The sequence below is a fragment of the Muntiacus reevesi genome, chromosome 18 (assembly GCF_963930625.1).
Source record: "Muntiacus reevesi chromosome 18, mMunRee1.1, whole genome shotgun sequence".
Lineage (NCBI taxonomy): Eukaryota > Metazoa > Chordata > Mammalia > Artiodactyla > Cervidae > Muntiacus > Muntiacus reevesi.
In genome coordinates, this window is record NC_089266.1 from 19,460,056 (window position 1) to 19,481,829 (window position 21,774).

Genomic DNA, 21,774 nt, shown 5'->3' on the forward strand with positions numbered 1-21,774 from the left:
ATGGCTCCATGTTATGCAGTTGAACATATTTTCCATAGTTTAACTGGTTCCTTATCAATTTGGTCTTTTTCAAGTTTCACGAAGGTGAAAATTGAAATTTCCTTGTACGAAGGTGCAAGGAACAGTTTAAAAAGTACATCTTTACATGTTTGGCAAGAACATTTGTAGGGTAAATCCACACCACCCCCCACCTCTACCCACTGCCAGAACCAGGTGGGATCCTGGGATTGAACCTGGGCCCTGGCAGTGGAACCACTGAGTTCTAATCACTGGACTGCCAAGGAGTTCATATAGTGTAAATTCTAGAAGTGAAATTGTTAGGTCAAAGAGCAGATACATGTAAACATTTTGAAAGCTGTTGCTAAGTTGTTCTTAGATGAAATACCGATTTTCACTTCCACCACCAAGAGTGCTCCATTCTCCAAACCCTTTTAGGTATTTGCCAAGATAAAATTATACTTGGCTTGATTTGCTTGATTTATTTATTTCCAGCTGCCCTTCAAGGCTTGCAGGATCTTAGTACCCAGACCAGGGATTGAACCCAGGCCTTCAGCAGTGAAAGTGCAGAATCCTAACCACTGGACCGCCAGGGAATTCCCTGGTTTTATTTGCTTTAAATTATGAGATTGCTTATTGTTCACTAGTGACTAATGTTTCTTTTTAGAACCTCCCTCAGTAAAGAATTTGCCTGCAATTCATGAGAGCTGGCTTTGATTCCTGGGTTGGGGAGATCTGCTGGAGGAGGAGATGGCAACCCACTCCAGTATTCTTTTTTTTTTTTCACTCCAGTATTCTTGCCTTGGAAATCCCATGGACAGGGGAGCCTAGCAGGCTACAGTCCATGGGGTTGCAAGAGTCAGACATGACTGAGTGACTAAGTATTTATATATTATCTAAGTAAACTTTATATCTTATTTGAACTTCATATCAACCATATAAAATTATTGTCTTTTCTTAATCGCGCTCAAACAGGTCACAGTAAGTGGCAAAGCCAGGACCTGAACTTGTATAGCATCTCTCTTCGCCTACAATTCTGAAAACTGAAAAGTTCTAAAATATGAGTTAAAAAAAATTAACACCAAAACTCATCTGGCATCAAAACCTGACATAAAATGATGTTAGGCTATTTATAGTCTTTGTTTATTTGGTTTAGTGCATTTATTTCTCAGCATAAATATTCATACATTTGATCACAGGGGGTTGCTCCAGAGTTCCAAATGGAACACATTAGCTAACATATAGGTATGGTTTGCATTACTGCCTAAAATCAGGAAAATCCTAAATTCTGAATCATCTGGAGACTTCAAGCTTTTTATTAATTAATTTAAAGGAACAGAACCTGGAGGAGGAAATGGCAATCCACTCCAGTATTCCTGCCTGGGAAAATCCCATGGACAGAGGAGCCTGGTGGGCTACAATCCATGTGGTCCTGGAGTCCGACAAGACTGACCACTTAGCACCAAAACAGCAGAAAGTTAATCTAAACTTTTAATTCGTTTAACGTTTTAAGACACTGATTGCAGTTTAACTTCTTTTAATCTATCTGCACTGTCCAATCAGGTAGCAATGGTCACACATGGTTACTGAGTACTTGAAATACTGATATCCCCAACTGAGAAGTCCTGTAAGTGTAAAATACACATCAAGTTTCGAAAATTTTGTACGGGGTGGGGGAGAAACTCATTTTAAAATACTCATTACATGATGAAAAAATTTAGATGTGGTCATTTAAATAAAAATATTATGAACATATGTGGCTTGCATTATAATTCCATTGGGCGGCGCTGCTGTGTATTCAAACCAGTACCATCCACGTTTCTATCGACCGGGCTTCCGCGGGGCTGAATTATGTCCCTCCCTGAGGTCCAAAGGGGCCAAACGAAGTGCTTCGACAAGTTCAAGCCGCAGTTTTGTCTTTTTTTTTTTTTTCTGGTCCTTTCCACAAATAGTCGCTAAACAATTCCGAGAGCCTGCACGTCGCGTTTTGAATAAATATGTTCAAACCGCATCCCGTTCTTTGCCCTGCTGCACCTGCGCAGAGACGCGCCCGGAGTGAAGATAGTCCCGCTTTGCTCTCCGTCCGCCGCCGGGCATTTCAGTGAGCGCGCATCCCCGCGTCCTGGGAGACAGCAGCGATGGCGTTTCTGTGTCAGCGGGACAGCTACGCCAGAGAGGTGCGGCCTGCGGGGCGGGAAACCTGCTGCTCTGAGCGGGTGCGGCGGTGCGCGGCGTGGGGGCGCTGCGTGGAGGGGGCGCCGAGCTGGATTCAGTCCGGTGCGCTGAGGGTTGGGGTCGGGGCTTACTTTTGCATCCGTCTCCACCCAGTTCACAACCACTGTGGTCTCCTGCCGTCCCGCGGAGCTGCACACCGAAGGAAGCAACGGCAAGAAGGAAGTGCTGAGTGGTTTCCAAGTGGTACTGGAAGACACGCTGCTTTTCCCCGAGGGCGGGGGACAGGTACCAGGCCCATCTCGATCCCCTCCCTCCCTTCTCAGGAAGCCCTCAATTTCTTTCTCACCCGGTGGGAAATGTCTCTTGTCTCTCAGTCTCAGCTGTAATGAATACAGTTGGAAATTAGTTCAATTCAGCTCATTTGTTCACTCAACAGATATTTATCAACAGATACTTATCCAGCCCTAACACATCCTCTTTGGTACTGTTCCAGGCTCTGAGGATAAAGGTTGAAGGAGAAAGTGTTTCTGCCTACATAGTGTATTTGTTGGAGGAAACAGACAAAACGGTGACTAGATAAATAGTATACCAGCTCAGATAAGTTCTATGAAGAAAATTAAAGTTTGAGGGAAAGAGAGTGATGGGATGATCTCCTAGGTAGGGGACAAGTTACTTTAGTCAAGAACTAAGGGAAGTGGGTGTTAAGCTGTTCCTGTCATCTGGTGATGCTGGTGGGGGAGGGGAATTATTTCCAGGGAAGGGGAATAAGTGCAAAGGACCTGAGGTCGGAATTCCATTAGCATATTTAGCACAGAGGGAAAAGTTTCCTCTGAAGGAGCCCAAGAGAGGGCAGACATCAATACTGTGATGGGGTAGGGACAAGATCCAGTGAGAACTTGAGAAAGGAGGATACTCACCTCCAAGGTGGGCATTGTGGGAGAAGCTTTCCCAGCAGAGAGAGTAGCACAGTCGAAGGCAGGGAAGCCTGAAAGAATTTGACAAGTCTGGTTAACTGCAAACAGTCCCATATAGTTGGAGCTTATGGTACATGTTGATGACAGGCCGGAGATGGCTTTGGAAAGCTAAGTGGGCTTTGAAGGATGTGTTAAGGTGTCTGAACTTCATTCAGGAAGCTGTGGTGAGCCATGGAAGTACTTAGGCAAGGAAATTATGTGAGAGAACGTTCTAAGTGGCCAGTGTAGAGGTTTTCTGATCTGCTGAAGGAAAACCTGTGACGTCCAGTATCCATAGTAAGTCTCATTTTATATACCACCCCTTCCAGGAAGTTTTCCCTGATTTTCCAAGATTGTTAGGACCCTTTCTTTTGAGCTTCTCTAGAACAATGTATTTTTTTGAACTGTAGCAGGCTGTAGGTCATTTTGCAATTGCCTGTTGGCATGTCTGTATCTTATACAGACTCTTCAGTTGCATGAGGGACCATGTCTTACCGTTGGCATGTCTGTATCTTTTCCAGACTCTTCATTTGCTTGAGGGATCATGTCTTATTTACATTGTATTCTTGGGCGGTCACAGTATCTTGTAAGCAGTTGTATTTTGTAATACTTCATATTTTTATAGTTTAATCCTAGTAGCAGTGAAGAAGATAGAATGGAAGAAGGGAGAAAAGTTCAGATCATTTTAGAAACTATTGAAAGAGAAGAATCTAAACCAAGCAATGAGAGTGAGAATTAAGTCTCTCTGCGTTTTACTAAAAGTTTCCTTGCTATAGTTACAACGTTTAATTCTGTTATTCTGTTCTAAAGACCAAAATATATAGGTGTTCAGAGTGAAGAGGACAGATAGTCCCTTCCTGGAGCAAAATGAACCACCTCACTTGGCATTGCCTTTCTCCCTTAGAGAATCTCAAATTCTGGGTGTGTTTTTCACATACTTGCCCTGGAGAGTCTTTGATTCCAGGAGTTAGGTGAGCCCTGCCTGCCACCACTGATTATCTTTATTTCTTTACTCAGCCTGATGACCGTGGTACAATCAATGACATCTCTGTGCTGAGAGTGACTCGCCGGGGCACCCAGGCTGATCATTTCACCCAGACACCCCTGACCCCTGGGACTGAGGTTCAAGTCCGGGTGGACTGGGATCGGAGGTTTGACCACATGCAGCAGCATTCAGGTAGATGGGTGGGATGGGACACCTCTAGCAGGGGCAGTTGCTGTTTGGGAATGTCAAGATGATTGAGATGTGTGGGTTCTCCAGGAGCTAACCTTTTAGAAGAGACAGACGTATTCAGAATCAGGATTCTGGCAAGATGTGATAAATGTTATAAAAGCAAAATGAGCAGGACTTCCCTGGTGGTCCAGTGGTTGAGAGTCTGCCTGCCAATGCAGGGGAAATAGGTTCAGTCCCTGGTCCAGAAGATTCTACATGTGCCACAGCAACTGAACCCTGTGCTGCAACTGCTGAAGCTCACATATGTTAGATCCTGTGCTTTGCAACAGGACAAGCTGTCGCAGTGAATAAGCCTGGGCACCACAATGAAAGTAGCCCCTGCTCATCACAACTAGAAACAGTACACGCAGAGCAACGAAGATAGCACAGTCAAAAAAACCCTCCAAGATGAGCAGTTAAAGTATTAGAATAACTGCTGTATTTAAGTACTACTAACTCCCACTGGATATCTTCCTCTGGATATGTCTCATAGCCTTCTTAAACTCAAAATGTCCAAAATGGAATTGAAAAACCACCCCCTCCCCTTGATCTGGTTTTCCGCTCACGTCTTATGTTCAGTGCTTGGCATCAGCATCCACCGTGTCGCTTGAATCCTGGTAGTCTGTTCAGACCCCACTTTAGGGATAACCAGTCAGTCTGCATCCTGACAGTTTATTTTCTCAATACTTCTCTGCCCACTTCCACTGTCAACGCCGCTGTCCTTGTCCCACCTCTTGCCATCTCTCCCCAGCCCTCTGTAATAGTCTCTTGGCTAGTCTCCCCACATTCAGTCTTGCTACTTTGCAGCCCATTCTCCACAAAGCAGCCAGAATAATCTAAAACTGAAAATCCGATCAAGCCACTCCCAGCCTTCAAGCTTTTCAGAGGCTGCCTGTAGCTCAAACATCTTGTCATGGGCTGTAAGACCTGCCTGGGCTGCTGCTTTTCTACTGCTCCAGCCTCATCCAGTGCCCCTGCTTCCCACTCTCCGCATCCTGGCCTTCTCTTGATTTCTTTAATATACCCTGTTTGTTTCCTCCTTCAAGGCCTTTGGCTGTCTTGTTCCCTTTGCTTTCACAATTGGCCCTTCTCTTCCTCTTGCTTGTTTTCCTCCTCCTCACTGTCATCGATCAGGGATAGCACCATAGCTCTAGTACCAAGCCCTGTGCCTTGTATGTGTAGGCACTTGATAAATTTCTGTCAAATGGGGAGTTCCCTGGTGGCCTACTGGTGAGAGTTCCAGGTTTACAGCCGTGACCCAGGTTCAGTTCCTGGTTGGGAAACTGAGAGATCTTGTAAGTTGTGCGGTAAGGCCAGGAAAAAACAAAAATTCGAAACAAAAAACATACCTAAAAGATTTTCTTTTTGTCAAATGAATGGATGTGGCTCAATGAGAACTTGAGTTCAAATCCTGCCTCTGATGAGGTACATTGCCTTGGCAAGTCATTTATTTGATCTCTCTAGGCCTCGATTTCCTCATTCATGAAATGGCATCATAAAGCTTCTTGCAGAATTCTCCTGAGGATTTTCAATAAAGTATCTCTCGAGAGTATTACTCAGTGTCCAGCAGGTCTTCAGCAGAATTTCTGGGATGACATTGACGTGGGGATTGGGTGACTGACTGGGCTCCTCACTCGTCTCCTGTCTGCTCTCTCTGTTCAGGGCAGCATCTCATCACCGCAGTTGCTGATGATCTTTTTGGGCTGAAGACAACATCATGGTGAGCAGGGGACTGTCCAGCATGGGTCCCTGACTGCCAGCTCCTCATGGGTGAGGGGCAGGAAAATAAAAATCTGCTTTGCTCACCTGGTCCCTGTGAAGATGGGGTGGTGGATGACTTTGTTTCCCCCTGAGAAGCATCTGCCTTTGCTTAGGAGTGAACATAGAATTTGGAGCCCAGTGACCCTAGAGGGTGAATCCCAGCTGCATGACCTTGATCATGTTCCTTAATATTAACCCCTTCACCTGTAAAATGGAAGTGACAGTCCCTGCCTTGCGACATTTCTGTGAGGCTTCAATAACAGCATTTATTTGAACATGCTCTGTAAACGATAAACTCTTCCTTATACTGTTCATCGTCCCCGTCAGCATCCTGTGACCACTCTACTTCTGGCAGGGAGTTGGGGCGACTCCGGAGTGTCATTGAGCTGGACAGCCCCTCTGTGACTGCAGAGCAAGTAGCTGCCATCGAGCAGAGTGTCAATGAAAAAATCCGAGATCGGCTGCCAGTAAACGTGCGAGAACTGAGCCTGGATGATCCAGAGGTGGAGCAGGTGAGGGGAGAGCCAGCGGGGTGTCTTTTGCAGAGTGCCCACCCGAGGGCTCCTCATCAAAATTCAGACAGCCCTCTCCTCCTCACGTTCCAGGTGAGGGGCCGAGGTTTGCCGGATGATCACGCTGGGCCTATTCGAGTTGTTACCATCAAGAGCGTCGATTCCAACATGTGTTGTGGGACTCACGTGAGCAATCTCAGTGACCTTCAGGTAGGTGAGAGAGGGCTTTTGAATGGGTGGGAGAGAGGGTGTAAGGGGTGGGGAATCAGAGCAGGGCTGGGAGTGATGGAGGGGACACCTGAGGGGTCCTGAGCGAAGTCACTCCATTATTGCTCCTGAGCTGTTTGGGGAGGTCTTGGTCTCTCTTCCCCTCGGGTTCAGCACCTGCTATGGCTTACCCATGTATATGTGTGTGTGTTACGTTCTTGCCTCATGTAGGTCATTAAAATTCTGGGCACTGAGAAGGGGAAAAAGAACAAAACCAACCTGATCTTCCTGGCTGGGAACCGGGTGCTGAAGTGGATGGAGAGGAGTCACGGCACTGAGAAGGCGCTCACGGCTCTGCTGAAGTACGTACGCCCCCTTCCTGGGCTCGACTCTCAGCTCCTGGGCAGCCAGAGTGTAGCCCCCCCACCCGTACAGGAGACAGAATACTCTTATCTCTGGGAGGTGAGATGTGGTCGTAAATGCTACAGCGCTTTGGGTAGTTAGCCAGATGCACACAGAATGGTTTCTTCCTTTATATCCTCTCCCCCCCAACCCTCTGAGGCCCCATCAAAATGTCCCCGAGTCCCATCTGGAGGGAGACACACCATCAAGAGGGGCATTGTTGATTTACGCCCAACACCAGAAGCAGTTGGGAAACTGGGGAGGCCTCCACGAACCTTTCTCTTGCAGGTGTGGAGCAGAGGACCACGTGGAAGCAGTGAAGAAGCTGCAGAATTCTAGCAAGCTCCTGCAGAAGGTGATTTATCCATGGAGGGTGGAAAGGGCGTGGGCTCTGCCTGAACAGGCTCCCAGACTCAGCCCCTCACCTGACCGGATGTGCAGTGTGGCAGCAGTGAGGGGCAGAGGAAGACGGTGCTCCCTCTGGTTACCCTTTCCCCCCCGGATGACTGAGTGACAGTGTCCATTTCAGAACAACCTGAATCTGCTCAGAGACCTGGCTGTGCACATTGCCCACAGCCTTAGGAACAGCCCGGAGTATGGAGGTGTGATCGCATTACACAGGTGAGACAGGCCGGGGGTGCTGGGCTTCGGGCTCAGCCTCTTCCCGGCGTAGAGTGCAGGAGTGGGAGGCGGGTCACCCCCGTGGTATTCTCAAGACTGAGAAGACCCTAAGTAATGTGTTACCTTCCAGGTTTCCTGGCTTTGATATGAACATCTTCACATGTAACTTTCTTAGCACCTTGCCTCACATCCTTCACCATCTAACAATTCTCCACTTACCTGGGAGAGTCCTGTTTAAGGGAAATAGAAACAACGTAAAGCAAAGCTTATTGTAACGTGCGCAGGCCGAGGACGTCGGGCTGGCCCTCCGTTTGCCCTCTTTCTTTGGCACTTTGCAGGAAAGGCAGCAGGGAGGCCAGTAGGAAGAGCTGGGCTTCCTGCAGTTTCCCTGCTCCATTTGCAGCCTGGGTCTCACGTCTGTGCCCTTTGTTTTAGGAAGGATGGTGATTCTGAGTTCATGAATATCATCGCCAATGAGATTGGGCCAGAGGTAAGAGGAGCGTGAGGTTCTTTGTCCACCCTAGTTGGAGACCTTGCAAGGGGTCTTCCTCATGAACATGTGGAGAATAGGAAACAGAAATTCATTCAATGCCATTTTCTCAACACTAACCGTGAGCCAGGCTTTGTTTTAGGTGTCAGACTTGCTCAGTGGTATTGACCTTTCTGGGACTGTGACATTTACCAGCTTTGGAGCTCCTTTTATCAGAACTGGAATTCCTCCATACCACCCATATTTATGTGTGCCAAGGGCCTGATTTCAGAAATATGGGAGTTGGCTTGGTCCTTAGAAGGCCATCCCTTCTGTTGACCTTTGCCTCTGGCCTCAGGTGTTCCTCTCAGTCCTGACTGTCGAGAGTTTAGTGTTTTCCAGGTCTCTCTCTTGCCTTTACTCCAAAAATACTCTTTGAAATAGTCACTCTGGGCCAAGCAGTGTGTACATCCCTCTTCATAATTCTGTGTAGAGAGTGCAGATTCTCAAGGAGCTCACTTTTATTTGGGAAGATAGCTATGTATGCTGATCTTTGTAATTTAGGGTGGTTGATGCTAGAGTGAGAGGAGTGCATTCTCTGTCAGGCTGAGGAGGCTTCAGGGGAGGGGCCTAGAAGACTGCTTAGGAGTCGGCAGACACAGGAGCCAGGGCGGCCTGGCTGAGGGAAACATGGAGGTTTAGGCAGTGGCAGGCACAGTGTAGGAGGGCAGTGGGGTGGCCAGGCTCCAGAGGTTGGCAGGAGTCAGATCATGAAAGGCATTTTATCTTTGATCATGGTCAGCAGCCTTCTGCCCCCTACTTAATGTTCAACCTGAGTTCCTAAAGCCATTTTCAAAGTTTCTTGTCCCTTATGGGCCCCAGAGTGGAGGGGCTGTCTTATCATTCATCAGGAACATCACTTGTGGTTTAGAGGGAAAAGCTGTTTTTCTTTAAAGTACAGTCAACATATCACATTGTCTTAAGATGTACAGTGTGTTGATATATATTGCAGTGTGATAAAAATGTGTCCTTGAGGCTGAAAAGAGTGCAGTTTAGAGGGGATTGACTGCATGTCTTTAAGTATCAGGGCTTATCTTCTTGTCTTCCATCCTAGGAGACCCTCCTCTTCTTAACTGTGGGGGATGAGAAAGGTGCTGGACTCTTCTTACTGGCAGGACCAGCTGAGGCCGTGGAGACCCTGGGGCCCAGGTGATTAACTGTGGACAGCTATGTGCGGGTGGGAGAGCCTGTAAACCTAACCTGCTAACACAGCCCTTGATGAAGGCAAAGGGCCACGGTGTCTGCATCTTACGTTGATCACGTCACAGCCGTGTGAGGTTGACTGAGCAGAAATAATGATCACCACCATCATTTGCACTTTGCTATACGAGGGACAGCACGTCCTGTGCTTCAGATCTCACGGTTAAAGTGGGAGAACTGAGACTCAAGCCCAGGACTTTTTGTCTCCAAATCTAATGTACTTTGTGTTTTTTCTTTTAGAAATTGAGATTCATAAGTGATGCTTGAATATAGGTTTTGGATTCTCCTTAGGCAGATGAAACAGGTGCTTAAGGCATCCACAAGATAGAGGCAAACTTGGGGGAAAAAATTAGGATTTTGAAACTGAATCAAAAAAGGCATTGATGTAGTTATTATAGAAAAGTTAGAATTGTGTTGGACTTTTATTTTTTGTATTTTCTTATTTTAAAGCTATGGAAGTGGAGTATGTCATGTTCTTTGTGGCATTTAGGGTTTTTGAAGTCCTTGATGGGCTCTGATGAATACATGTTTGTTGTAAAACATAAAGGAAAACAGAAGTGTTTAGAGCAGAGGTTCCTGACAGCCAGGTGAGGCCTATAGACTGGTTTGACCTGTGTACTATTTTTTTTTAATTTATTTTAAATTTTCAAAATTAGTTGCTACCTTTTAAAATTAGGAGATTTTTTCTTAAAAATGTATAGAGTTCTAGCTTTTCAAAAAATGGTGGGGGTGGGAAAAGGCATGCTCTGGCATTTCTGTGTCCACATTCCTACAGGGCAGCATCTGTGAGGAAGTGAGTGCCGGCCGCCTCTTCAGACACCGTAGACTCAGCCAGTGCCGCGGGCCCTCCCTTCTCACTCAGCCCCAGTTGCTTCACTCACTGCTGTTCCCACAGGCCTTTGTGTCTACAGCTCTTTACCCTTAATTATGCTTGCCCTGCTCCCTGGAGGTTGCCGCAATTTAGCCCATTTCTAGGCACTTCCGTTGTTTCTAGTTACTCACTCTTATCAACATGCTGCGTGTATCTTTGTGCTCACGTACAGCTATTTCTAGAAGCCTTCTACTTTTTCTCTCCCTCCCCCTCAGCCCGCGAGGAAAGCTTCAGGGCTGGCCTGGTTTTTCCCGTGACTCTCCCCTCAGAGACCCTCCCTGACCATCCCTCTGCTCCCCAGGGTGGCTGAGGTGCTGGAAGGCAAGGGCGCTGGGAAGAAAGGCCGCTTTCAGGGCAAGGCCACCAAGATGAGCCGGCGGGCAGAGGTGCAGGCGCTTCTCCAGGACTTCGTCAGCACGCAGAGCGCAGAGGAGTGAGGACTCGGGTGCCCCACTGGTCCTCCGATGGCAGCGGGCCTCCTGAGACCACAGAAGGAATCTCTTGGACAATAAAATAGTTTGACTTGAAATGATTGTGGTACCATGTATGTTTATATGACAAGTGACGAATTTATGCAGTGTGCTTATGTAGTCAGCATCTTTGTGAATAAACAGCTTGCTTTTTTTTTTTAATTTATTCAAGTATAGTTAATTTTCAGTGTTGTGTTAATTTCTGCTATATATCAGAGTGATTCAGTTATACAAGCTATACATTCTTTTTCATAGTCTTTTCCATTATGGATTGTCACAGGATACTGAATATAGTTCTCTACGCTACACAGTAGGACTTTGCTCTTTATCTGTTCTATATATAATAGTTTGCATCTGCTAATCCCAACCTCCCAATCCTCCGCCTCCCCCCACCCCCCCCCTGTGGCAACCACAAGTCTGTTAAGTCTTTGCGTCTTAAACAGCTTTCTTATTCGGCTCCTGTTACGCATATCCTTCCCGTGAGTGTTATGTTGATGAAGTGTATGAATGTATCTAAATCCAGCTGCAGTCTTTCCTTGTAGAGAAATGCAGCTGCCCGAGGAGATAGGAGTCAAGCTGGAGGCTTGGCTTAGGAGGTAACTCACATCTCCTTGTTTTCTCTTACTTTTCCCCTAGTCTTGTGTTTCAGAATTAAAAACTATCAATGACTGTAAATAGGTTAAGAGTCCACAAAAATATTTGTAGAAAGATGTTCTAAGTCTGCTACTGAGGCAGGAAAAGGATAGAAAGAGATACCAGGCAAAACTAACCCAGAGAAAGCTGGGGTCATTTTTTTTTTTTTTGTAAATTAAAAGCTTTTAGATGGTTAGAAAACTCCATTATACAGTTACTGACGTAAGGCAAAATAGTCATTAAACCAAGTTAAAATCAAAATGAAAAGTCACATTATGTCCATAGTTACATCAGTCCATCTTAAGGTTGTTAGGTGTCATCAGTTTAGGAAGAGGCAGCACATGCGATTGTTGAAGGCATTTGCAGACTTGGAGAAAGTCCTTTCCTTGAAGTGGAGATGTCCACCACAGAAAGCCTCCCACTGATGAAGAAGGGAGTGGTCCACAGACCCAGCAGTTAGACCGATTGTGGAATGCAGCATAGGAGTGAGCCCAGGACAGGAAGGCATTGTCTTGAGGATCAAACGGCAGACTCAGGATTTCTGGAGTCAGCAGAAGTAGGCTCACATAGATTATCAGGCCCATCTTGTGCAGAAGTATCCCGGACGAGCCCCCGAGATGAAAGGTTGTTGTTGAAGGATAAGACGCGGGATTCTTGGCCTCCGGAGGAGATGAATTCAATTCGGGGCCAGAGACGAGGCTGGATCGCTCAGAGCTTTTGTGTAATAAAATTTTATTAAAGTATAAAGGAGATAGAGAAAGCTTCTGACATAGGCATCAGAAGGGGGCAAAAGAGTACCCCTGGGGTCATTGTTAATAAGAAACAAGTGAGACTTTAAGGCTCTAAGACTTTAAGGATCATTATTGAAACGTTATCTTGAGGTTAAGAGCATAGACTTTGGATTTTCACAGACCTGAGTAGAAATCCTGGCTTTGTGCACCTGCAGGTGGTTAAATTATAAAGAAAAGCAAGAAAATGATTTAAAGTCAGGACAGCATTTACCTCTGGGGAGGGAGTGAAGCAGGACGGAGCAGAGACCCAAGGTGGGGGTGGGTGGGAGAGTGGTTTCTTGAATGCTGGCAACATTCTGTTTTTTGACTTGGGTGGCATTTACATAGGCTTTTGCTTATTAATGGTGGCTCAGCTGATAAAGAATCCGCCTGCAATGCGGGAGACCTGGGTTCAATTCCTGGGTTGGCAATATCCCCTGGAGAGGGGAAAGGCTACCCACTCCAGTGTTCTGGCCTGGAGAATTCCATGCACAATACAGTCACAGAGTCAGACTTGACTGAGCGACTTACACTTCACTTTGCGTAATAGTTTTGCATTGTGGCCTGCATTTATGTTTTATTCCATGGGGTTATTTCACAATTTAAGAATACAACTAAAAAAAAAAAAAATTTGATTCTGTCATTTACTCACTTAGGAAAGTTACCTTGCATTTTCAACCTTCACTTTCCTCACTGGTAAAATGGCAGTACGTGCTCAAGAAAGCACTTTGTGGGACTTCCCTGGTGGTCCAGTGGTTAAGAATCCACCTGCCAATGCAGGGCACACAGGTTTGATCCCTGGTTCAGGAAGATTATACATGCCGAGGGGCAACTAAGCCCATGAGCACAACTTCTGGGCCATGCACTCGAGAGCCCATGCTCTGCAATAAGAGAAGCCAATACAATGAGAAGCCCACTTACTGCGACTAGGGAGAGCCTGAGTGTAGCAATAAAGATTCAGCATAGCCAAAATTTTTTAAAAAGCACTTAATGGATTCCCAGAGGTGATCTAGCAACAGGTCATTTTTGATCACCTAATGGTCTGTTCCTCTTTACCTGCAAATCAAGGATTGATTGTAACAGTAGGAGCAGTTGGCCTTCTGCCACCCCCAGGTGAACCGCATGCCTGGGTGGGGCTGCTGTGGGTGGATTTGGGTGCAGGCACCTCATGTGCTTTCCTAGTTATATTAGAGCTATGATTGGGCCCAAGGGAAGCTTCCTCCGAACCCAGCGTGCGTGTGTGCATGCTAAGTCGCTTCAGTCGTGTCCAACTCTTTGCCATCCATAGACTAGCCCGCCGGGCTCCTCTGTCCTTGGGATTCTCTAGGCAAGAATACTGGAGTGGATTACCATGCCCTCCTCCAGGGGATCTTCCCTTGAACCCAGCAGCTATCAACAAATAGCTTCAGATTAGATGTCCATCTTCTTGTTCTCACCAGGAGTTTATTCAAGTGAAATTCCCACATGAAGAAATTCTGCTACTGTTTTGCTAGAGACAGAGGCAGGGAGCATGGCTTCATTGAATTTTTCTGGAAGGAACTGAGTGGTTACCTAGTGCAGTGGCTTCTAGACTTTTGTCTTTAGTTTAAATAAAGGAAGCTTTTCTTCATGAGCCTTACATATAGAAGCCCATTTCAGAAATGAACGAAAGTTGTGTTGATCTGGTTGGAAAAGGAAGTGGGAAAAAAAAGAAAAGGAAGTGGAGGCATGGAGTTTTGAAGGCACTCAGGAGGTCCCTGAGGGGTTCCTATGGAGCCACAGGGCACCATTTTGGAAGCTATTGAGTGTGTATGCTAAGTCGCTTCAGTCCTGTCTGACTCTTTGGGACCCTATGGACTGTAGCCTGCCAAGTTCCTCTGTCCATGGGGATTCCCCAGGCAAGAATACTTCCTCCAGGGGATCTTCCTGACCCAGGGATCGAACTTGCATCTCCTGCTTCTCTTGCATTGCAGGTGGATTCTTTACCACTGAGCTTAGTTCCCTAACCAGGGATCAAACCTGTGTTTCCTGCCTTGAAAGCACAAGAGTTTTATCCACTGAACCACAAAGGAAGTCCAACAAGAAATTTTTTGATGTGCCATTCCATTTCAAAGCATAAACAAATCCCTCCCCCAACCACCCATGTTTTTCCATCACAGGGCACTCAATTATGGTGTCTGTGCTGGTCCTTCAAATCAAACTTATGGTTCAATCCTGAGTCTCCTGATGAGGCTCTGTGCTTACATGTGTGTGTGATACACCTCTAGAAAGTTCAGGGTAGATTTAGCTCTGGTGGGGAATAGCATTTTTCCATGTTTTAAGAGCCCCTAAGTAGAGAATGACGGTATCCAATTAGTTTTCTCCCCAAACGAAAGAAAGTTTGTCTGGTAAGACTGAAAGCCACAAGACAGCCTACTTGTCAGGGGCCAGAGTCCGGAGCCTGAGACTTCAGCTGGAGCCAGGAGGCAGAGGAGTGGGAGAGGCAGGCTGCAGGGAGGTGGCCAGAAGGAAGAGAAGTTTGAGTTTCTGAGGCAAAATTTGGGCATTGTTGTTGCATCAGTAGGCTGCATAGGGGCATGAAAGGCCTTAAAAAATTTTTTTTTTTGGTCTCACTATGTGTCATGTAGGGTCTTAGTTCCCTGACCAGGGATTGAACCTATGTACCCTGCATGGGATGTGTGGAGACTCCACACGGATCACGAGGAAAGCCCTCAAAATGTATTTTTAAAAAGTCTGTCTCCAACCCTGCCCCTGCCCAATTTTCCCTGCTAGAGATAACTACTAATTTCTTGCCTATCATCTGGTAGTATTTTTTTTAATAGATGGATATAGATCTTTCCTCTTTTGAAATACACTGTACACCCCTCTGCATCTTGCTTTTCTCAGCTAAATGAGTGTCATTTTTTTTTTAAACATAGTGTAAAAGTTATGCAGTACAAAATGGAATCTTTGATGAGAGATGGGGGCATATTATTTGCTTCACAGAAGGCTCCTTACTTTTAGAAGGACTCAGGCAGGATTCCCTTGAGCAGAGACCCAAGTGGAATCATTTTGTCTTGTTTTGCTTGGCTGTGTGGCTTGTTGGGATCCTAGTTCCCTGACCAGGGATTGAACCCAGGGCCCCTGCAATGGAAGTGCAGAGTCCTAACCATTGGTCCACAGGGAATTCCCAAGTGAGTTCATTTTCTTGTGTGTGTCATCTCCCTCTATCCCTTTATATTTCTATTTCCTTGGGGCATACTAAAAGGAGCAGTGGACTGGGGGCTACCCCTGCTTGCCACCACTCAGGTGAGTTCTGATCATGTAGACTAGACCATATCATTTACTATCCATATCATTTTAAAAAACAGTTGGGTACTGTTTTTTTAAGGAACTAAGAAAAATTATTTATTTGACTGTGCTGGGCCTTGGTTGCGTCATGGGGCATCTTTAGCTTCGGCATGCAAACCCTTAGTTGCCACACGTGGGATCCAGTTCCCTGACCAGGAATTGAACCTGGGCCCCCTTCATTGGGAGCACAGAGCCTTAGCCACTGGACCACCAGGGAAGTCCCCAAACTTGTGTCTTTCTAAGAGTAAAAGGGTTGCTCTACACACCTCTCCAGAGCCACAGTCACCATCCAGGATGCGTGCCTGCGTGCTAAGTCGCTAAGTTATTTGCAACCCTATGAACCATAATCCATCAGTCTCCTCTGTTCACGGGATTCTGCAGGCATGGATACTGAAGTGGGTTGCCATTTCCTACTCCAGGGGATCTTCCCAACACAGGGATCAAACCTGCATCTCTGGCGTCTCCTGCATTGGCAGGCAGGTTCTTTACCACTAGTGCCACCTGGGAAGCCCCCACAAACCAGGATGGTCTCTGGCAAAACCCAGGGTGTCTGGTTTCCCTGCTGATACTCTCTTTGACCTTCAATTTCTTGACCTGCAAGTGGGGATATAAACACTATGTCCTCAGAAAGAAATAATTAGGAAAGTGCATCAACATTTGAGCAACTTGCATGAAAACACTAACTAGTTGTATGAAAGAAGGGAAAATAAAGCAGCAGTTTTGGAACCAGTGATGTCATTCATGCCTGTCAGAGGGGCCCTAATCCAACACCCCAGGGAGAGGAACAGTTTGTATTCAAGGGAAGGGATAGGTTATCTTTTGTGAGGTTTACCAGAAAATCAAGCAGAGTGAGTTTATTTTATTTTTTCACAAATAAGGGAGTTTATTGAACATCATATAATGCCTTTACAAACCACGGAGCAGGAAAATTCAGGACTATATACCTGAGCAACAAGGCTGTCAATTATTGAATTCTGAAAGGAATTCAACTTTAGCACTAATGATACATTGAGCTGCTTGGATAATGAAGTTCCATAATACTCATCAGAAGAGCTATTAACAAATCAGTAACACACACACATTCATATATATTTAATATTAGAAATGAACATGGCAAAACCTGAATTGAAGGTACATTTTTCTAGTGAGGATTTGTCTTCGCTTCTACCAGATGCCCTGGGGCATTATTGAGCTAGAAACATTTGGCACAAGCTTTCCTAGACCACACAAATTAATGTAAACAGCAAACCCAGTGTGGGCAGATTTGTACTTAGGAATTCATCAAGTAAAAAAATGTTCTCCCTCAGCCCATACGTAATAAGACCTGTGAGAGGCAGCTTTTCTTTATGGCTCTTTTTCTCAGCAGAGATTTTCTTTCTAATCCTCTCACTATAACCCTTCTACTGCTAAGTCTGCTGCTAAGTCGCTTCAGTCGTGTCCAACTCTGTGTGACCCCATAGACGGCAGCCCACCAGGCTCCCCCATCCCTGGGATTCTCCAGGCAAGAACCCTGGAATGGGTTGCCATTCCCTTCTCCAGCAGAGTGAGTTTATATTTATTAGAGTAACATTAAAAGAGAATAATAGGTATTAATTAGCATAAAATGTGGTAGAGTTTTAGGTACCCATACATACACATAGATTGTATATTCTGGAACATTGTTAGAATCCACTTTTTTTTTTTTTTCATGTGGACCATTTTTAAAGTCTTCTTAAATTTGTTACAATATTGTTTCTGTTTTATGTTTTGGTTTTTTTGGCCATGAGGCCTGTGGAATTAGCTTCCTAACCAGGGATCAAACCCAACCCGCACCCCCTGCATTGGAAGGCAAAGTCTTAACCACTGGACCATCAGGGAAGTCCCTAGAATCCACTTTTGCAGCATAGAAATAGTGAGAAGGGGCTCCCTCTGGGCTCAGAAGGTTTTATGACTCAAGTACCCAGAGATTTCTGAAGACACAGATGTTGCGGCTCACACCCGGGTGAGGGTCGCCTTTGTAATTATGAGTGCACGTTTAGGTGCTGGATCAGATTTTAGTACGAAAGACGAAAGACATCAGATGAAAGTCAGACACAGAGCAGCAGACAGCCTAAATGTCCTATAGCTGCACCCCACCCTGTTGTCCTGAGTGGAAACCAGAGAGTCGGCCAAGCTATGCTAGAATGCCAGGTCTTTCCCTTCATAAGAACTTAAATAAACTTCAAGGCCCTGCTGGGAAACAGGCAGCTCGACATACCCTAATGAAACACTCATGCAGAAAGCTTCTACGTCGCCCATTCCTTTCCTGAATTGGATCCAAGCTATGACTAAAGAGCCCTTGACGGAGGGCAACTAGGGTTATTTGGGAACGAGTGATACAGACATTTTCTTCTTTTTTTTTTTCCCCAGAAAGGTCTGTACCTTCTGTGCAGACAACTGCTGGCAAGAGCGCCTGGCTCTCAAGGTCAAGGAAAAAGAGCGGGTCTTGGTAAGCTGACCTGAGCCTGGGTCCAGGGCAGAAGAGGCACCAACAGTGAGAGCCTTCTCTGTCTTCTGCTGAGCCCTTCTCTGAGCTCCCTGCAGAAGCCACCTGCAGCCAAGGCCCCTGTAAACATCCCTGCTCATCCTCAAACACCAACCTCGAAGCCAAGTGTTTCAGAATCAAACCTTCCCTCTGTGAAAATAAAATTCCCTCTTTCTTCCATGTCGCCTGACTTGTTTTTGTTGTTGTTGTTTGAAAGTGAAAGTCGCTCAGTCATATCTGACTCTTTGCAACCCCATGGATCATTCATAGTCCATGAAATTCTCCAGGCGAAAATACTGGAGTGGGTAAGCTGTTCCCTTTTCCAGGGGATCTTCCCAACCCAGTCATCAAAACCAGGGTCCCGCATTGCAGGGGGATTCTTTACCAGCTGAGTCACCAGGGAAGCCCAAGAATACTGGAGTGGGTAGCTTATCCCTTCTCCAGGGGATCTTCCCGACCCAGGGATTGAACCAGGTTCTCCTGCATTGCAGGCGGATTCTTTACGAGCTGAGCTACCAGGGAGGCCCAACTCGTTTTTGTTGTTGTTGTTTAATATTTATTTATTTGGTCATGCTGGGTCTTAGTTGTGGCACTCAGGATCTTTGACCTTCATTGCGGCATCTAGGATCTTTCACTTGTGACATGAGAGCTCTTGGTTGCGGCATGCAGATCTAGTTCCCTGACCAGGGGTCAAACCCAGGCCCCCTGTATTGGGAGCATGGGATCCTAGCCATTGGACCCCCAACGGAAGTTCCTTGTTGTTATTGTTGGTTTGGACATATAATAAACAATCCAAGAATTCATTTGTTCATGTATTTAATAGATACTTACTGAGAGTGTAGCGAGTGCCAGACACTGTTCTAGGAACTGGGCCACACTAGTCGATAATACAGCTGTGATCACTGTTCTCAACAGCTTTTTAAAGGAGAGAAGAAATAAATGTAAAATTATACATTCTGTTAAGTCAAAGAGGAGAAGAGCAGGGTGAAGAAGAGAGAAAAATGGTGGGGAGGGAAGCAAGGAGTGTTGTAGCAGTGACAACAAAGGCTTGGGGGAGAATAGAGTCTTACCTGGGCACCAGCATCCAGGCCATTTCAATACAGCAGAGCACTTAATAGGCAAAGAAAACTAGATTTCTTTTGTTTTTTGGGGGGCTGTGCCGTGTGTCTTGTGGGATCTTAGTTCCCTGATCAGGGATTGAACCCAGGTCCTTGGCTGTGAAAGCACCTGAGCCCTAACCACTAGACCACCAGGGAATTCCCCAAGCTATTTTGTTCTAAGACAACTCAGTTGGTTTCCCTTGCAACCAGAGGGTCACTGCTAAGCTCCTTCTTTATATGAAATTCTGGACTTCAAACTGTCCTCAGCCCCAGAAGATGACCAGCGTCTTAAAGAGGCTGATGGATTCATCAGAGTCACACATACTTTGGTATCTTTTATGTGGCTGTTATAAGAAGGAAGCAAAGAATAAGACATGAAGCTTGTGTTGCTCTTCATCCAAATGAGTCTCTCCCACCACTTCTAGGCCATTTCTTCTGGTCCCCAGAGGCTCCCCTCCCTCCCCACTAACAGAAGGTAAATGCTTTGTTACACCCCAGCAAAAAGAGGGTGATAAAAACATAGTCTGAAAAAGATCTCATGAATACAAGGAAGTTACACTTGACAAAACCCCCCTGCTAATTGCAATTCCAAAATAGTGCAAGGCCGGGGACATCCTGGTGGTCCAGTAGCTAAGACTCTGTATTCTCAAGGGAGGGGTCTGGGGTTCAATTCCTGGTCAGGGAACTAGATCCCATATGCTGCAACTCAAGATCCTGCCTATCTCAATGAAGATCGAAGATCCTATGCAGCAAAATTTTTAAAAATACACAAATATTTAAAAAATAGTGAAAGGCAGACTTCAGTGCCACTGTGTAAGTTTTATTTTATTATTGTTTCAGTTCAGTTCAGTTCAGTCGCTCAGTCGTGTCAGACTCTTTGCGACCCCATGAATCGCAGCACACCAGGCCTCCCTGTTCATCACCAACTCCTGGAGTTTACTCAAACTCATGTCCATCGAGTTGGTGATGCCATCCAGCCATCTCCTCCTCTGTCGTCGCCTTCTCCTCCTGCCCCCAATCCCTCCCAGCATCAGGGTCTTTTCCAACGAGTCAACTCTTTGCACGAGGTGGCCAAAGTATTGGAGTTTCAGCTTCAGCATCAGTCCTTCCAATGAACACCCAGGACTGATCTCCTTTAGGATAGACTGGTTGGATCTCCTTGCAGTCCAAGGGACTCTCAAGAGTCTTCTCCAATACCACAGTTCAAAAGCATCAATTCTTTGGCGCTCAGCTTTCTTCACAGTCCAACTCTCACATCCACACATGACCACTGGAAAAACCTTGACTGGACAAAACTTTGTTGGCAAAGTAATGTCTCTGCTTTTTAATATGCTATCTAGGTTGGTCATAACTTTCCTTCCAAGGAGTAAGCGTCTTTTAATTTCATGGTTGCAGTCACCATCTGCAGTGATTTTGGAGCCCCCCAAAATAAAGTCTGGCACTGCTTCCACTGTTTCCCCATCTACTTCCCATGAAGTGATGGGACCAGATGCCATGATCTTAGTTTTCTGAATGTTGAGCTTTAAGCCAACTATTTCACTCTCCTCTTTCACTTTCATCAAGAGGCTTTTTAGTTCCTCTTCACTTTCTGCCATAAGAGTGGTGTCATCTACATATCTGAGGTTATTGATATTTCTCCTGGCAAACTTGATTCCAGCTTGGCTTCAATTACCAGTTGGTATTAAATGTATACAGTTCTGCCAGGCATGGTTCTAAGCACTTTATAAATATTACTTGTTTAATTATCAAAACAACTCCATGAGATGAGCGCATTGTCATCCTCTTTAGAGATGAGGATACAAAGTCTATACTTTCAGGGATCATTTCTATAGTTTGTTACTAGAGATGAGGATACAGAGGCACAGAGAAATAAGGAGCTTGCCTGAGGTCACACAGCTAGTAACCAGCATGGCACAATGTTGAACCAACAATCTGGCTCTTGAATCCATCTGCCTACCCCCCATGTAGTATGGCCTCTCAGCATCATATCTAGTATATTAGTAAGTAATTATATAAGTACTAGTGGTAAAGAATCCACCTGCCAATGCAAGAGATATAAGAGACTCAGGTTCAATCCCTGGGTTGGGAAGATCCCCTGGAGGAGAGAAGGCAACCCACCTCAGTATTCTTGCCTGGAGAATCCTATGGACAGAGGAGCCTATAGCTGACCAGGCTCCTCTGTCCATGGGGTCGTACAGAGTCAGACATGACTAAAGGGACTTAGCACGCTTGCCTATAAGTATTATTAATATACTTTAAAAGAGCACACAAATTATATATATATATATATATATATATATATATATATATATATATATATATATATATAGGGCTTTCCAGGTGGCTCGTGGTAAAGAAACTGCCTGCTAATTTAGGAGATGTAAGAGACACAGGTTCAATTCCTGGGTTGGGAAGATCCCCTGGAGGAGGGTACAGAAACCCAGTCCAGTATTTCTTACTTGGAAAATCCCAGGGACAGAGGAGCCTGGAGGGCTACGTTCCATAGGGTTGCAAAGAGTCAGACACAACTGAAGCAACTTAGCACATA

General features: G+C 45.7%; 1 protein-coding gene and 1 pseudogene across 1 annotated transcript; both read left to right on the plus strand.

The window, feature by feature from the left end:
* Positions 1-2,015: 2,015 nt before the first annotated feature.
* Positions 2,016-11,071, plus strand: AARSD1 (alanyl-tRNA synthetase domain containing 1). The gene is made up of 12 exons (XM_065908549.1): positions 2,016-2,174; positions 2,326-2,457; positions 4,143-4,302; positions 6,001-6,058; positions 6,455-6,611; positions 6,705-6,821; positions 7,050-7,180; positions 7,509-7,575; positions 7,750-7,841; positions 8,277-8,331; positions 9,425-9,519; positions 10,743-11,071. The coding sequence occupies exons 1-12, from the start codon at positions 2,136-2,138 to the stop codon at positions 10,876-10,878; spliced, it is 1,239 nt and encodes a 412-aa protein (XP_065764621.1). The 5' UTR covers positions 2,016-2,135; the 3' UTR covers positions 10,879-11,071.
* Positions 11,072-21,027: 9,956 nt separating this feature from the next.
* Positions 21,028-21,112, plus strand: LOC136150504 (small nucleolar RNA U3; annotated as a pseudogene).
* The last annotated feature ends 662 nt before the right edge of the window (positions 21,113-21,774 follow it).

What these genes read in the sequence shown, in the direction of transcription:
- AARSD1 (XM_065908549.1), top strand. Translation starts at nt 2,136, where the DNA reads ATGGCGTTTCTGTGTCAGCGGGACAGCTACGCCAGAGAG. An exon ending in GGGCTGAAGACAACATCATG is followed by an intron (nt 6,059 to 6,454) that starts GTGAGCAGGGGA and finishes TACTTCTGGCAG; the next exon opens with GGAGTTGGGGCGACTCCGGA. An exon ending in GCAATCTCAGTGACCTTCAG is followed by an intron (nt 6,822 to 7,049) that starts GTAGGTGAGAGA and finishes TGCCTCATGTAG; the next exon opens with GTCATTAAAATTCTGGGCAC.